The sequence below is a fragment of the Vipera ursinii genome (genome assembly GCF_947247035.1).
Source record: "Vipera ursinii genome assembly, chromosome: 4".
Taxonomy (NCBI): Eukaryota; Metazoa; Chordata; class Lepidosauria; order Squamata; family Viperidae; genus Vipera; species Vipera ursinii.
In genome coordinates, this window is record NC_139514.1 from 22,428,997 (window position 1) to 22,444,321 (window position 15,325).

The 15,325-nt window shown below is 38.9% G+C and overlaps 1 protein-coding gene across 1 annotated transcript; it reads left to right on the forward strand.

The window, feature by feature from the left end:
* Positions 1 to 4,551: 4,551 nt before the first annotated feature.
* Positions 4,552 to 11,847, forward strand: POLR1D (RNA polymerase I and III subunit D). The gene is made up of 3 exons (XM_083363061.1): positions 4,552 to 4,664; positions 8,808 to 8,882; positions 10,501 to 11,847. The coding sequence occupies exons 1-3, from the start codon at positions 4,639 to 4,641 to the stop codon at positions 10,793 to 10,795; spliced, it is 396 nt and encodes a 131-aa protein (XP_083219187.1). The 5' UTR covers positions 4,552 to 4,638; the 3' UTR covers positions 10,796 to 11,847.
* The last annotated feature ends 3,478 nt before the right edge of the window (positions 11,848 to 15,325 follow it).

Here is a 15,325-nt window from a genome sequence, read left to right on the forward strand (position 1 = left end):
TTTTTCTCTGTCGGTTCGAACGACGGCATGTTCCATCCAATCAGAACGACTCTGCCTTAAGGCGAAAAGAGAGAGAGAGAGAGCTCGTAGCATATCGGAGGCTATTCCGGGCGGGATGCGGTGCGCAGGCCACAGGAATCTCCAGTTTTGCCGAGGTTGTCTCTGTTAGGCGCCTGATTCTAAAGGACGGGTGGCTTCTTTTCTTTGGCGGAGCAACCCTAAAATGTATTATGGTAAAAGCTCCCTTTGATGGTTAGTTTGAAAGCCTTCGTATATCTTTGCGCGAGACGTTTACAGATGGTTGCCAGTGGTTTGTTCCGTTTAAAGATGCAGAAGCAGATACCTAAGTAAAGACTTGGGCAGGAAAACTACGCAGTCTTCCCCTAAAGCAGGGGTAGGCAACCTCGGCTCTTTGATGACTCGTGGACTTCAACTCCCAGAGTTCCTGAGTCAGCTGACTCAGGAATTCTGGGAGTTGAAGTCCACGAGTCATCAAAGAGCCGAGGTTGCCTACCCCTGGTCTAGCCCATTATTAATCGCTTTGTATTGAATTTGCATATAAACAACACAGTAACAAATAGTCTCTGGGTCCATGAGGAAAAATCTGCTGACTCAGGAATTCTGGGAGTTGAAGTCCATGAGTCATCAAAGAGCCGAGGTTGCCTACCCCTGCCTTAAACAGCCTTATTAGATAACAACTCCCACCGGGTACCCACCCTCCATTATTATGGATGGAAATGATGAGAGCTGCATTAAAGTTGCAATAACAGATGTGCAAGGAAGATGGGTCGTGTATAGCCCTCTCTATGCTAAACTCTACCCCAGCAGCCTCAGTGGCCTGGCCAAAGTGAAGGATCATGCTTTCCAACAACCTCTGAAGGGCTACATACCGTATCTCCCACCCTGATCTAAGGCCAGTATCTGGTTTTGTATGCAGTCTGTCATTTGCCTACAGCAATGTTTCTGGGCTTCAATTCCCCGATTTCTCTAAAATGCATGCTGGCCGAGGAGTTCTGGAGTTGAAATCCATGCATCTTGAAATTCCCAAGGTTGAGACACTGGCCTACAGGAAGAATATGAATGGTCTAACAACCTGAGTAAAATGTGATTGTCAAGCTTGTCATTCATGTGCAATCTGCAACCACATGTAGCAGAGTTAGTTTATGCTTTAACACACAGTAGGAATCCATATAGTTGAGCTAATGCAATAAACAGTAGTTCAGTTAAACATGGGTAACTGCAATGATTAAGAGAGTTATCTTTCTAATAAGCTCAGTAAATCCTGCATCTAACTGCTGACTGAACTCACAAAACATAGCAAGCCTTCATGTTTTACTTTGATTTTCATATTTTGTGTTCTGTAAATAGACAGGATTTTGATAGAACACGCAAGTACTGATATATAGGTTGTGATTTCCCATCGTGTGAGTTTCAGTAGGATTCTGGTATCATTGGATATAACTGAATTTTGAGGTGGCTGCAGCTACAGAACTTTACACATTGTATTAAAGATCTCTGCTAACAATCAATTCAGATCTGGCACCCTTCTAAGGGAAAAAAAACCTGATATTGGTTTGTCTTACTCCCATCGGCATGCAATTTCTGAGGGAATGCAGGGAATGCAATCCAGATACCTCCCTCCAACATCCCTTAGCCCTGCATTGTGATCCCTAGAAGTTGAAAATGACTTGGTGGCACATAATTAATCAGATGTGATAATTACTGGCCAAAGCTTAACTAACTTTAATAGATGTAGCTTAATTAGGAGTGTTCTGCCCTTGTTGGAAGTTAAACTAAATGCAGTAAGTACATTTGCTATCACAACCAATGGATCAATAGGGAAGGAAGGAAGGAAGGAAGGAAGGAAGGAAGGAAGGAAGGAAGGAAGGAAGGAAGGAAGGAAGATTGTTTGTGGGTGCATGTTATTATTATTATTATTATTAATTAAACTTATATACCACCCTTCTCCCGTAGGACTCAGGGCGGTTCACAAGGTTTTTTTTAAAAAAAAACAATACAATTACAAAAATTAAAAACAATTAAAATGATTACATTAAATGTATACGTACTATCTATCCAGTTTGTGTACATATAAATACCTGGTATATATGGGTAGGTACATGTATATGTTATTTATTTTATTTATTTATTCGGTTTATATACCGCCCTATTCCCAAAGGACTCAGGGCGGTTTACAAGGCAAAATTTAAAAACAATCCAATATAAAATTAAAATAAATTAAATTAAGTCTAGCCACAAAAATTAAATCACAATTTTAAAACATTAAACCCCTCAGTCCAGACCAGATAGCTCAAAGAGCCAGGTTTTTAGGTCCCGGCAAAATGAACGAAGGTCGGGGGCAGTCCGGAGTTCCATTGGCAGTTGATTACATAGGGCAGGCGCACCCACAGAGAACGCCCTCCTCCTGTGGATCACCTGTCGGCAATCCTTGACCGGCGGTACCCTGAGGAGGCCCTCCCTGTGGGAGTGCACAGGACGATGGGAAATTGACGCTGGCAGCAGGTGCTCCCTTAGATAATCCGGGCCCATGTCTATTTATTTATGTCTATTTATCTAAGTGTGTATGTGTGTGTATAAATATCTAGGATGTGTTTATATATGATTTAACTGTCTGATCTGTGTGTTTAAATCTACATCCATCCATCATATATGGTATGTGTATTGTTGTTAGCTGCGAAGTCGTGTCCGACCCATCGTGACCCCATGGACAACGTTCCTCCAGGCCTTCCTGTCCTCTACCATCTTCTGGAGTCCATTTAAGCTCACACCTCCTGCTTCAGTGACTCCATCCAGCCACCTCATTCTCTTGCCCTCAACCTTTCCCAGCATTTGGCTCTTCTCCAGTGAGTCCTTCCTTCTCATTAGGTGGCCAAAGTATTTGAGCTTTAGCTTCAGGATCTGGCCTTCTAAAGAGCAGTCAGGGTTGATCTCCTCGAGGACTGACCGGGTTTGATCGCCTTGCAGTCCAAGGGACTCGCAGGAGTCTTCTCCAGCACCAGAGTTCAAAGGCTTCAATTCTTTGGCGCTCAAGCCTTTTTTATGGTCCAGCTTTCACTGCAAAAACCCTGTGCTACTACAATTCTGTGTCACTTGACAGAGAAACAAGTTTGTGTTAAGTTAATGAGACTATCTCAGGCCAATAGGTATCAGATCAAAACATCCCTCAACAGACAGGACTACTACTGTACATTCCAGTACCATCTGCAATACCCTCCGCAGGATTCCAGTCAGATTTAAGCCCGCTCCGGCGGCAGCAGCCCCGCCCCCTACACTCAGAGGAGCCGCTTCCGATCAGCTAGACCAGGGGTAGGCAACCTCGGCTCTTTTATGAGTCATGGACTTCAACTCCCAGAATTCCTGAGCCAGCTGTGCTGGCTTGCAAGATGGCTCCCAGCATGCTTAAACTTTAAATAAAATCAGGCTTTAGGTATATTTGGGTATACAAGCAAATACGTGGCAACCTTGACTCCTACTGCACTTTACATTAGCAGGGAATGCTATATGTGACATAAGTACAACCAAAGGAAATGCCCTATTCTCCACCTTTTTACTAAAACACGTAAAAGTTACAATTGGTCAAAGTTATGCTAGGCAGTGGAGGTCAGTATTCATGAACCTATCTGTTAACAACCATGGCATATAGAATCTGAAGAAAAAAGGACCATCAGGTTAAACGAAGTGGAAGATCCTTGTTTAAAATGCTATTTCTATAGCAATAGGTAAATACTATTCTACAGAAAATCTGTGCTGGATTTGTTTTCTGTGGTATTAAGTCTTCTTTTTTTCTCTTTTCTATACCAGTTAAAAAATTGGGACTGTTATCTTTGAAACATATCACAAAATATGTTACGTGAATGACAAATTTTCTTTACAATTGCCTGATATTGGCAACACTAATTTGGAACTCTTGTCTCTATATGTCAAATGCTGTATTATGGTCTTGTATATTATTCTGGAATTTTTCTTGTTTAATTTATTTGATCCCCTGATTTGAAGTTCTCTGTCAGCTATCTCCTCCAATACTGTTTGCCTGTTCCTATTTAAAGCTGCAAACTTTTTTTACATAAAAGATTTGCTTTCACCTTTTGGGAAAATCTGATTGTCTATATCTTATGAATCCAAAACGTCTTTGGCACCGTGTTAATAGCTTACAGCAGCATTTCCCAACCTTTAGGAACTTGAAGATGCGTGGACTTCAACTCCCAGAATTCCCCAGCCAGCATAGCTGGCTGGGGAATTCTGGGAGTTGAAGTCCACGCATCTTCAAGTTCCTAAGGTTGGGAAACGCTGGCTTACAGTTCCACGTTGAACAGTGTTGGACTAAATAGAGCCTTGGTGGAGCAGTGGGCTAAGGAATTCTGGGAGTTGAAGTCCATGACTCATAAAAGAGCCGAGGTTGCCTACCCCTGAGCTCGACTGCTAGAGGGTGAGCTTTGCTGGGGAGGGCGGGGCTGTGGGCTGCCTGCTGCTGAGCCCCGCCCCTTTCGGAGTCCTCGCGAGAGTCTGTTGGTTTCTCGTCGCCCGCGTTCGGCTAGAGCTGCCGCTGCGCTTCCGGCAAGACGAGCAAGATGGTGGCGGTGAGAGCTTGAGAGCGGGTCTCTTCGACCGCTGCACGCCATGGCGGACGACGCTGAGTTGGAGAGGTGAGATTTGAAGGCGGCGGGAAAAAACGGAAGGTGCAATGCTTCCTTTCCGTGCCCGCCGGGCGGGTGCTAAAGCAGAGGGCGAGCCGGCACCCTTCTCAAACCTGGTGCTGGCCAAGATGACTGGGAGGGACAACTTCCGTCATCCCCAACTAGGCCCAAAGATTATAGGAATTGTACTCCGACATCACGGGCACCAGATTAGCCTGGAGCGGTGGGAGGCTGTGTTTTATTACTCAGTAAGTGATCCTGCCTCACTGACTAACCGCCTAGTTGTGGGCTGATGCAAAGGTTCGTTCCCCAGAATTAAGGCTGCAGGTCATCGGGGGAATTGCAGCCTGGAACAGGTTTTGATCCGGGACTTGCCGGAGGCCTTTTAGTTGCCTAGCCTTAACTCTGGGATCAAATCCCCAGTGTCCTCCCCTGTCCATAATGAAACATTGGGTCCAAGGAGGGAGTGAAAGACTAATGTGGTGCTTTCTTTTAATTGCTGTTCCTAAAATTAAACGGGGGGGGGAAGGGGATGATGCCACTTTCTATCTAATTGCAGAGCTCAAGCAGGAGGGTTCCTGTCAGTTTAAAGCAGACATGTCAAACACAAGGCCCGGGGGACGGATCCGGCCCGCGAAGTGGTTTCATGCGGCCCGCGAAGCCATCCTGGAAACAGTGAGGGACCGGCCCCCACTGCCTTGGCCCTGGCCCAGAGACCCTCCTTCTGCCAGAGACCCTCAGATCTGTCCCACTCCTGCCCAGGCCCCCATAGGCACCCTTGATGCAAATGATGTAGAGCTGGCCACGCCCACCCAGTAGGCCATATGCACTCTAGCCACGCCCACCCAGTAGGCCACGCCCACCCAGGCCACACCCACCCGGCCCCCTGAGGGCAACCGCAATGCTGATGCGGCCCTCAATGAAATTGAGTTTGACACCCCTGGAAAGAGATAAAACAGTTCCAAAGCATAAACTGAATTATCCCAATTCTGTCCCTCTAACTAGGCTGCAAATGTAGAGATGTTTATAGGAAATATATGGAGAATTTGGAATTGGGATAGCTATTTTTTTTTAAAATTCCATTTATATCCCGCCCTTCTCCAAAGACTCAGGGCGGCTTACAAGCTTAGCAGTAGCCTTCATTCTATGTATATGCCTGCTTATTAGGGCTTTCACACACACACCCAAGCGGCATTATTACAAAGTCAGCTTAATTGCCCCCAACAATCTGGGTCCTCATTTTACCTACCTCGGAAGGATGGAAGGCTGAGCCTGGTGGGATGCGAACCTGCACTAATTGCAGGCAGCTGGTGTTACATTAGCCCACTGCTCCACCAAGGCTCTATTTAGTCCAACACTGTTCAACTTGTGGAACTGTAAGCTATTAACACGGTGCCAAAGACGTTTTGGATTCATAAGATATAGACAATCAGATTTTGCCAAAAGGTGAAAGCAGATCTTTTATGTAAAAAAAGTTTGCAGCTTTAAATAGGAACAGGCAAACAGTATTGGAGGAGATAGCTGACAGAGAACTTCAGATCAGGGGATCAAATAAATTAAACAAGAAAAATTCCAGAATAATATACAAGACCATAATACAGCATTTGACATATAGAGACAAGAGTTCCAAATTAGTGTTGCCAATATCAGGCAATTGTAAAGAAAATTTGTCATTCACGTAACATATTTTGTGATATGTTTCAAAGATAACAGTCCCAATTTTTTAACTGTTATAGAAAAGAGAAAAAAAGAAGACTTAATACCACAGAAAACAAATCCAGCACAGATTTTCTGTAGAATAGTATTTACCTATTGCTATAGAAATAGCATTTTAAACAAGGATCTTCCACTTCATTTAACCTGATGGTCCTTTTTTCTTCAGATTCTATATGCCATGGTTGTTAACAGATAGGTTCATGAATACTGACCTCCACTGCCTAGCATAACTTTGACCAATTGTAACTTTTACGTGTTTTAGTAAAAAGGTGGAGAATAGGGCATTTCCTTTGGTTGTACTTATGTCACATATAGCATTCCCTGCTAATGTAAGGTGCAGTAGGAGTCAAGGTTGCCACGTATTTGCTTGTATACCCAAATATACCTAAATCCTGATTTTATTTAAAGTTTAAGCATGCTGGGAGCCATCTTGCAAGCCAACATGCTATTTCCTGTATCCACCAACAAATAATATGTGTTGGACTGATACATTCAAGATACAGTATTGGCAAGGAGTAAAACCTCAGTGTGATCCATTTATTTATTTTATTTTATTTATTTTATTTTATTAAATTTATATACCACCCTTTCCCGAAGGACTCAGGGCGGTTTACAGGGCATTTAAAACAACCAGTACAAAAGTTAAAAACAAATTTAAAAAAGATCCACCAAGGCATCCACCAAGGCATCAACTGGGCTGTGAGTGAGGGCGATAGGTACAGACCCAAGCGCCATCTGGAACCGTGCAGGGTCCATTAGGCGCCTGGGGCGGAACCATTTAGTTGTCTCAAATCTGATAAAATAAATTTGAGCATATCTTTATATTCTTTTAAATAAAGAATTCTAATTCTGGGATGTTTCAGTTTCAACAACCATTTAATTTACAGCTAGAGAACAGTGGACTAGGGAAGAAAAAAATAAAGGAGCTTAATGTTAACATAGGCTGAAATGCTGTTTTGTTCACAAGTCTCCAATTCTATCTTGCAGACTACTTTAACTCTTAAAAGAGATAAATGGGTACATACACAAATGGAATACACACTATCATAGTTCTCTTATAAAATATCTTTGTAATATCAGAAATTGCAACCTATTTTAAAAGTTTTTTTCCTGTGAAATTCTTGGAAGGCTGAACAAAATGGGTAAAATGCAAGGCAGTATTTGATGAAGTCAGGACATACCTTTTTGTTCACCCTCCTTATCCCTAAATCAGTTTAAAACTTTTATTATTGTAATCGACAGAAATGTCTCAGTCCTAAGATTAAAGCCTCCACCATCGCTTAGAGCAATCTTAATTAAAATCATCTTTCCACAATTATTAGCATTAAGGTCAGGATTAGAAAGATTCAGATGAGTGATCAATTAGGTAGCAAGAAAAGTAAAGTATGATGACTCCACCTTCCATATTACGGGTGAATGTTTGTCAGTGCCTGGAGAACTATGGGAAAGCTAGATATATTCTTACAAATAATACTTATCTTGGGATCAGCATTCCAACTTCCCACTTAAAAATAGACTGTAAAACGTTTGGTACTTTAAGGAGATGTACTTGGGTTACCTGGGGGTACCTTATCCCCCCGTCTATAAAGTTACATTAAGGATAAGTAATGTAAGGATAATTAAAGTGGAATAAAAATACATGCTGTAATTCTAATAGAAAAATTAATCCAGACAAAAACCCAATAATGGGCAAATTATTCATAATCACAATAGATAATTGTTACCAATTAAGTGCCCATATAAGATTTTAACCAATTTCAATATAACTAAGGTTAAAACAACTTTTCCCATTTTATAAGTGTATGCCCTTGCCCAGAACAGCTATACGTATCAGGTGGAGGAAGAGTCAAGTAAGGGTTTCTCAAATCTGATAAAATAAATTTGAGCATATCTTTATATTCTTTTAAATAAAGAATTCTAATTCTGGGATGTTTCAGTTTCAACAATATCTAATAAAAATGATACTTAGCATTTCTTTGGTGCCAAAATTCTATCCTTATGGATTTCTTCCTATCTTTTAGGCATTCTTTTAATGTACTCTCATTTGCTTATTATATTTATAACCTGCCTTTAAAATGTAATGGCTTCTCCTTATATTTCCACCACAAAAACTCTGTGAGGGTTGTTTGGCCTGAGAAGAAATGATTAGTCCAAAGTTACTCAGCTGGTTTCTGTGCCTAAAGGAGGATTAAATTTATAGGCTGCTTGTAGATTGGCACCTTAATCATACACCTAACTGGCTTTCTAGACAACCTGGATAAATACCTTAAAAGTCTGTCCAGTGACTCATGGGAATTAGAACATGAAAGATTATTATTTGCAACCTGAATTTCAAAGATTACAGTTTTATTTTGACCCAGGGACTGCAGCTTAAGTGAATTGTAATAGTCTGCATTACTGTTAGATGAAAGAAATATGTTTGTTCTTAACATTTAGGAAGGCAGTGGAAGAGCTATTGACAGAAGCCAAGCGTGGGAAAACTAGAGCAGAAACAATGGGGCCCATGGGCTGGTAAGTTCTTCAAATTAAGTATAATAATGTTATAAAATAATATATGCTTTTTTAAAAAACCCTAAAAATAGCAATTTCAAATGTGCATTAATAAATAAGTCTCACTAGGGACTAGAGTAAGAATGCATAGTGAGCATTGTCATATAAATTTCTCACCAATGGATTAAAATATAGCATTTTTTGTTGGTAAGTATACACATAACTAAGAATAAGAATTAAGTTTCTTTTATGTGTAGTCTTGTTTAGAAATAATGTTGCTCATTATTATATTCAGGTATTTAGCTGAATTTGTCTTAAATATTTGAATACATTTTCTGGTAAGAGAGAGGAAGAAAGAGAATATAATCTAAATAATTCCATTCCATTCTTCCTGTTTCAAAAGAGGCCCCACTTTGCCACCCGCCAGAAGCACTTATGTTTTATAATGGAAGTAGATGATACTGGTATTCTGGAGACTCCGATAACGGTGTTACTCTTGGATGAGTTTATGGCATGTGATTGCAAGTGTAGAAACAATTTTACTAAAACTTTCTCAGGAGCCTGCTAGTACTTTTCTTCTTCACTGTCAGTAATAGGCAGGGCAGAATAAGGCAGCAGAGCCTCATATCCAGTGAAAATTCCTTATAGCTACTGTGGGATTGATGAGCTGTAAAAACAAGTTTTACTGGTTGTCCCAATTTTATCAGATCAAAATACTCTGGCAACTAATGTTACATTCTTGGATCCTAAGTTGTGCCATAATAATCAGCACGATATGATTACTATTTTAGTCCTTGAAAATAAATCACATGAAATTGTCATATTCCATCAATTCGCTATGGTTGCATAGTCAACACATAAGCAAATAGCTCACAAAGTCATTTTTTTAAGATGGGATCCTCTTTTTGAACGCAAAGAAAGAAGAGTTTCAGTAAAAGAAGCCAGCAAGTCTATTTTTCCCACCTACTGCTACTTAATATTTTTTGGCACTATGGGAAAATAGAGGATATATCTGAAAATAGTAATTCTGTCTGATAGTAAGTAGCATGAGATTTTTAATAGTTGCAACATATTTGTCACTTATATCTGAGAGAATATTGGTTTGCAGTTATTTTAATTTCAATTTGGTATAAGAATGAAAATAATTATATACCAAGTATTAGGAAAAATGAGTGGTTTATAAGAATGTTTTTGGTTATATACTTAATTTAAGAATCAAATGGCTGAAGCATGTTGGATTTAAATTCCTTGTTTGAATATACCAATGGAAAAACTTAAATCTTTTACAGTAAAGCACAAAGGTTTATGTCGTAACAATTTTTTGTGCCACATGCTTCTACTAGAGATTATTTTGCCACATGAATGGCTATAATTACATTTGTAACAGATTTGCAGATGTTACTAGATTTTCTATATCTTTTAATGAAGAAATTAAGTATTTGATTTTTTTTGGCAACCCTATGATAAAATGCATGTGTCTTGACTGCTTCTTTCTGTACTTCAAGTCTACACTAGGTGGCATACAAGGGAAGTCAAAAAAGAAAATTAGCTGTAGTACTCATTTTGTATATTCGTAATGTTTATTTTATTTTTTTGTATATTTTGGATATTATGCTACTGCTTTTTGATACTTTTACAGGATGAAGTGCCCCCTTGCCAGTACAAATAAAAGATTTCTTATTAATACTATTAAGAACACATTGCAGTCACCAAAAGAGCAAGACCAGGGACAGGAAGATCAAGAAGAAAATAAAGACTCTGAACCAAGTCAGAGCAGGGAAGAAACCAAACCAAAGAGACAGAGAATGCATCCTTACAAACCTAGTTTTCGGTCTAGGAGAAGAGTCAGCTGCTCTCCTCCCAGGCACAGGCACAGATACAAGCACAGGAACCAGAACACAAAGGACAAGTATGAAAAGCAATCCAGCAAATAATGAAAAACTTTATGTCGAAGAATCTAATTAAGCTGTTAACTCTGGGGGAATGCTCATTTATCTTTGACTTGAAAGTATTGCTTAGTACAAATGTCTGTTGTAACAGTTTAGAGTTGAATCTTTATGTACCTAAAAAAAATGATTCTGTGCTTCCTTTCTGTTACTATACTATCCCAAATTAAATTTTGATGGTTGTTAAAGACTTTTGTGCTCAAATATTTTGGAAATGATCTTTTAGCTCAAATGTGTGCAGCCTATTTTAGCTGTCTATATTTCTTCTTTGCCTATAGAAAGGATTTCTCTGTTTGATGTTGATCAGAATCATTGTGAAGGAACCTGCCCCAATGCTTCCATTGCAGTAAGGAATGGTTTTTTCCCCCTGCTATGTAGTACAATATGTAAATACACTTTGCAACTCTGTTCAGAAAAGTTCTTAATACAATTTTAATTTATTCATTTTTGTTCCTTAGATATGGATCTTGATAATTCTCTAGGCCTTCACTTTATTCAATTTGAATATATTTGCTGTAGTTTTAACATGAAAAAAGATTTATATGGTATCTGAATATTATAAACTATTTAGCTTCAGTTAATTAAATAACAGAGCGCCTGTGGGGACATGGAATTCTGTGTGAAAAATAGCTGTCTGTTCATTTCATAATAGAATTTATTTACTTTTCCAAACACCAGGGAATAAGTTCTCTTTTGATTTAGATGTCTGAGTTCATAATTTTTCCTAATCATAAAGTTTTAGTGTTTTGAATCTATCTACTTAAAATGCTGTGTATTTCATTGCTAATAAATACAGCGAAGCATTTCTGTATTAAGAGATAATTAAAACTATCTCGGGAGTTCTATTTTTAAAATTCTGAATATGTAAGTTGCAGAAGCATATTGAAATTGGAAATTGCAGTATAGTTGAGTCAAATTCTATGGTTTTCTTATTATATAATTGGTACTTTATTATATTTCAAGTATTTTTCCTGAAAATAATGAAATTAAATAGTAACTGGTTAGTGACAATCATTCTTGAAATAAAAGTGAAAATAACCTCAGCTGTCTGCAGGTACCATACTGGTTTCAGCATATATTTAATTGTGTCTGCTCCATTTAAAATTCACATCCATTCAGCATAATATTATAAATCCACCTTCAGTTCTACTGATTACACAGCCTGAATAGTAAATAACTGATAAACTCAGAATCAAATTAATTAGAGAAGTATGGACAGTTAACAAAACCTGATTGAGATATAAAATACAGGCTTGATGAAGTGAAAAGATAATTACAAATTGCTGACAATTGCCAGGCCTTTTAAGCTGCAATTCAGAATGGCTAAAACAGGGGAGATTGCTTCTGGTGGAAACTGATAAAATAAGAATAGAAAAAGCATGTAGGAGAAACTAATCATTATAAAATACAGTAATTGACAGGTTAGATCAGATGCTGGCAGGTTACAGAAAGAAGAGTACCGTAAGCAGTTTTAAATCAAGATGCTAAAGCCAGTATAAATGTTAAATCACAAAGCTTGCTAGTATCAAATGTGTTGCACACTTGGTACTGCCTATTGATAGATGTACCTAACTAGTCAAGTAACCATTCTACGGATCAGCTAATGTGAAATATGAATACAAGACTTTGGGTTTATTTTATTGGTAGAAACCAAAAATCCATTTAAGGCATTAATGACCTTAAAGTACCGGTACTATGTTTCTATTTCTAGTTTCATTAAGGCAGATATCAAGCTAAGCTGGACTACATTTGTTCAGCTGTACTCATCTGTACATTTATCACTACACCAGTCTTACCATATTTAACTCAATATGCAAACAGTATAATAGTGTAATCTTGTGTGTTTTTACTCAGAAAGCTATTCAGTTAATTTCATTCAAGCCTAGTATCCAGATAAGACTTTAGCTGGCCGAAGCATTGAAAGGAAGTTACCATGTAGTAGAGTTCTTGATTTTAAGAGAAACCTTAAATCATTTTGATTTAAAACTCAGAATGAGCCAAGGCTGGCAAAAATACTAGAAATTACAAAAAGGGTTTATTAGGTATGTTCAAAATAAAATTTTAAAAAATCAACCAGTCAATTTATCTGTTTACTTTGAGCAGATTTAAATCTCCAGCATCCTAGGATATGAAGGAACATGCTCAGGATCTGGTTAAATCTTTTTTTTCTTTGGAAGATTCTAAAAAACCAGATATCAGACAACAAAGTCTGGAAGACAACTGGATAACATACACTGGACATGCAGATATACTGTATAGTGCTAGCCGAACCTGAAAGAAGAAGCATATGACCTCTATGAGCCTTATCCAGAAAATGATTATTTTATTGCTATTTTATTGGTTTTGTTGCGAGCCACTGATTAATGCATATAAGATAGGCAGACATAAGTTTTATAAATAAGCACACAGATGAATAGATCTACAGAAGCATGCTAGGATGACCTTAAATAATGTGCCGAAGCCCAACACAAAGCCAGAGTATGACTGATTAGCAAAACTACCAAGAATCATCCAGGGCGTACATGACTAAGAACTGCTCAAGACCCCTTCCTCAATCGTCTTCTCAACTGAAACAATATTCCACAACAAGTTTCATTATAACATTTTGGTCAGAGCCCCAAGTTTTAGGTTATAAAATAAAAGATAAAAAAAAATATTTTGTGTGTATTGTGCGTAAAAGTGGCCTATAACTTGCTATTTTATTTGCTGCTTTGGGGCCTGATAATTTTCTTGCTATATTTTCTACACTGGAAAATCTTTCTGAAATCAAATTGCTGCAAGATATGTAGCTCAGGCATGTCAAACTCCCGTCGTGTGGCGTTGTGTGACGTATCGTGACTTTTTCCCCATGGCCAGCAATGGGTGGGCGTGGTTTCAGCGTGACACATCCAGCCAGTTTGACATGCCCGTTGTAGCTGATCGCTAATTTAAATAACCTTCCTGCTTACATTGGTTAGGAAAATGATGCTCATCTACATGTGCTGAAATTGAAAATGAATTTGTTCGTATGACATGACGTATGTGGCGGCCTAGTTCGACTCTGAGCAGCTCACAAAAACAGCAGTAAAAACAAAGACAACAAAGCCATCTTAAAGAACAAAACCAAATCCGCAAGCCCCAACACCCTGCTACACCAGCAACCACAGTCACTGTGCTCCAGCCTTAATTTATCCCAATGCTTGGAGGAAGAGCTAGTTTTAAGGCATTCCAGAAGACTGGGAAAATCAAAGAGGGGAGAATTTCCCAGAGGTTAGATGAGGCCTTGGAAAAGGCAAGCTTCCTAGATCTTGCTGGATGACGCCATGAAAGAGAAAGGACATGGTGCTCATCCTATCTGGCCTGTTAGAACAGGGGGAAACTCTTAGGAGAAGCGGTCCCGCAAATAGCCTAGTCTGCTTTATTCAAGCTTGTGATTTACTAAACCCTTATATTGGGTGCGGTTGTTTTCTATGGTGATTATGCTAGGCAGAGACAAAGAACCTGTGTTTTCTCTTCCACTATTGCTGTCTGTCCTTGCAAGAGGCTTAGTGGGAAGAGTGGAATCAGAAAATATTACCCAACAATAAAGACGCAAACCTACTTTTTCTTATGTCTCTGGTGCTGGCGTGCACCATAAGTACCAGTTCCTTGTTATGCTACCTCTGCTACTGAACTATCTAGAAGGTGTGTGATATCCTCAATCTTCACATCAGGCAGGAAGTAATCCTCTGATTGGCACACTAGTTGCATACTCATTGGTCTATGCCTCTATTAATGCCACTATTAGGAAACCTCTGATAGTCCCTGAAACTTCCTGTTCCTTGGAATTATGTCCAAGAATTTCATTTCCTATGGCCATTTTAGTATGTCATCTGAACTGAGAGCTAGGGAACCAATTATGATAAAGAAAAAGTTACCAGTGAACATGATTCAGCAGTGGCCGTAAAGTAGAATTGTTCCTGTCATGGCATTTTTATTGCTCACACTTGTCATTGGGAATATTTAACAATTGCATTTTAAAAACAAGGGGGCTAGGAGAAGTATTAGGCTTACTTCATTTCTACAGCAAGCGTTTAACAAATAAATAAAAGGTACCAGCTGCCTATTTACCATTAAGATTGGTTGATTGATGATTGATTGATTAACTGATACAGTCTTTCATCTCACTAATGTGACTCTGAGTGGATAATAAAAAGTTTTTTAAAAGTGCATATCATAACAAACTAAATGCAAAGCAGCTGCTGAAAACACCATGCCCCAGCAATGTGGACTCAATTAGTCTCCTGACTTCCCTGCCAGGAATAACAATTAAATGTTCAAGGCTTTCTGAAAGATGAACAGAACTGGAACATCTTAAAAATTATGATGCTCCAAATGGCAGGCATAAGTACAGAATAGACACATTTCCTGGGTCCCACTATATGACAATCCCTGATTGATGAGAAATGAAGCATGCGTGTTTTCCAAATGAAATAATGCCAAATGTCTTGCTGTATGGTGCCTTACTTATGGCAATATGGTTAATATGGTTAATATAAC

What these genes read in the sequence shown, in the direction of transcription:
- POLR1D (XM_083363061.1), top strand. Translation starts at nt 4,639, where the DNA reads ATGGCGGACGACGCTGAGTTGGAGAG. An exon ending in GACGACGCTGAGTTGGAGAG is followed by an intron (nt 4,665 to 8,807) that starts GTGAGATTTGAA and finishes CTTAACATTTAG; the next exon opens with GAAGGCAGTGGAAGAGCTAT. An exon ending in ACAATGGGGCCCATGGGCTG is followed by an intron (nt 8,883 to 10,500) that starts GTAAGTTCTTCA and finishes ATACTTTTACAG; the next exon opens with GATGAAGTGCCCCCTTGCCA.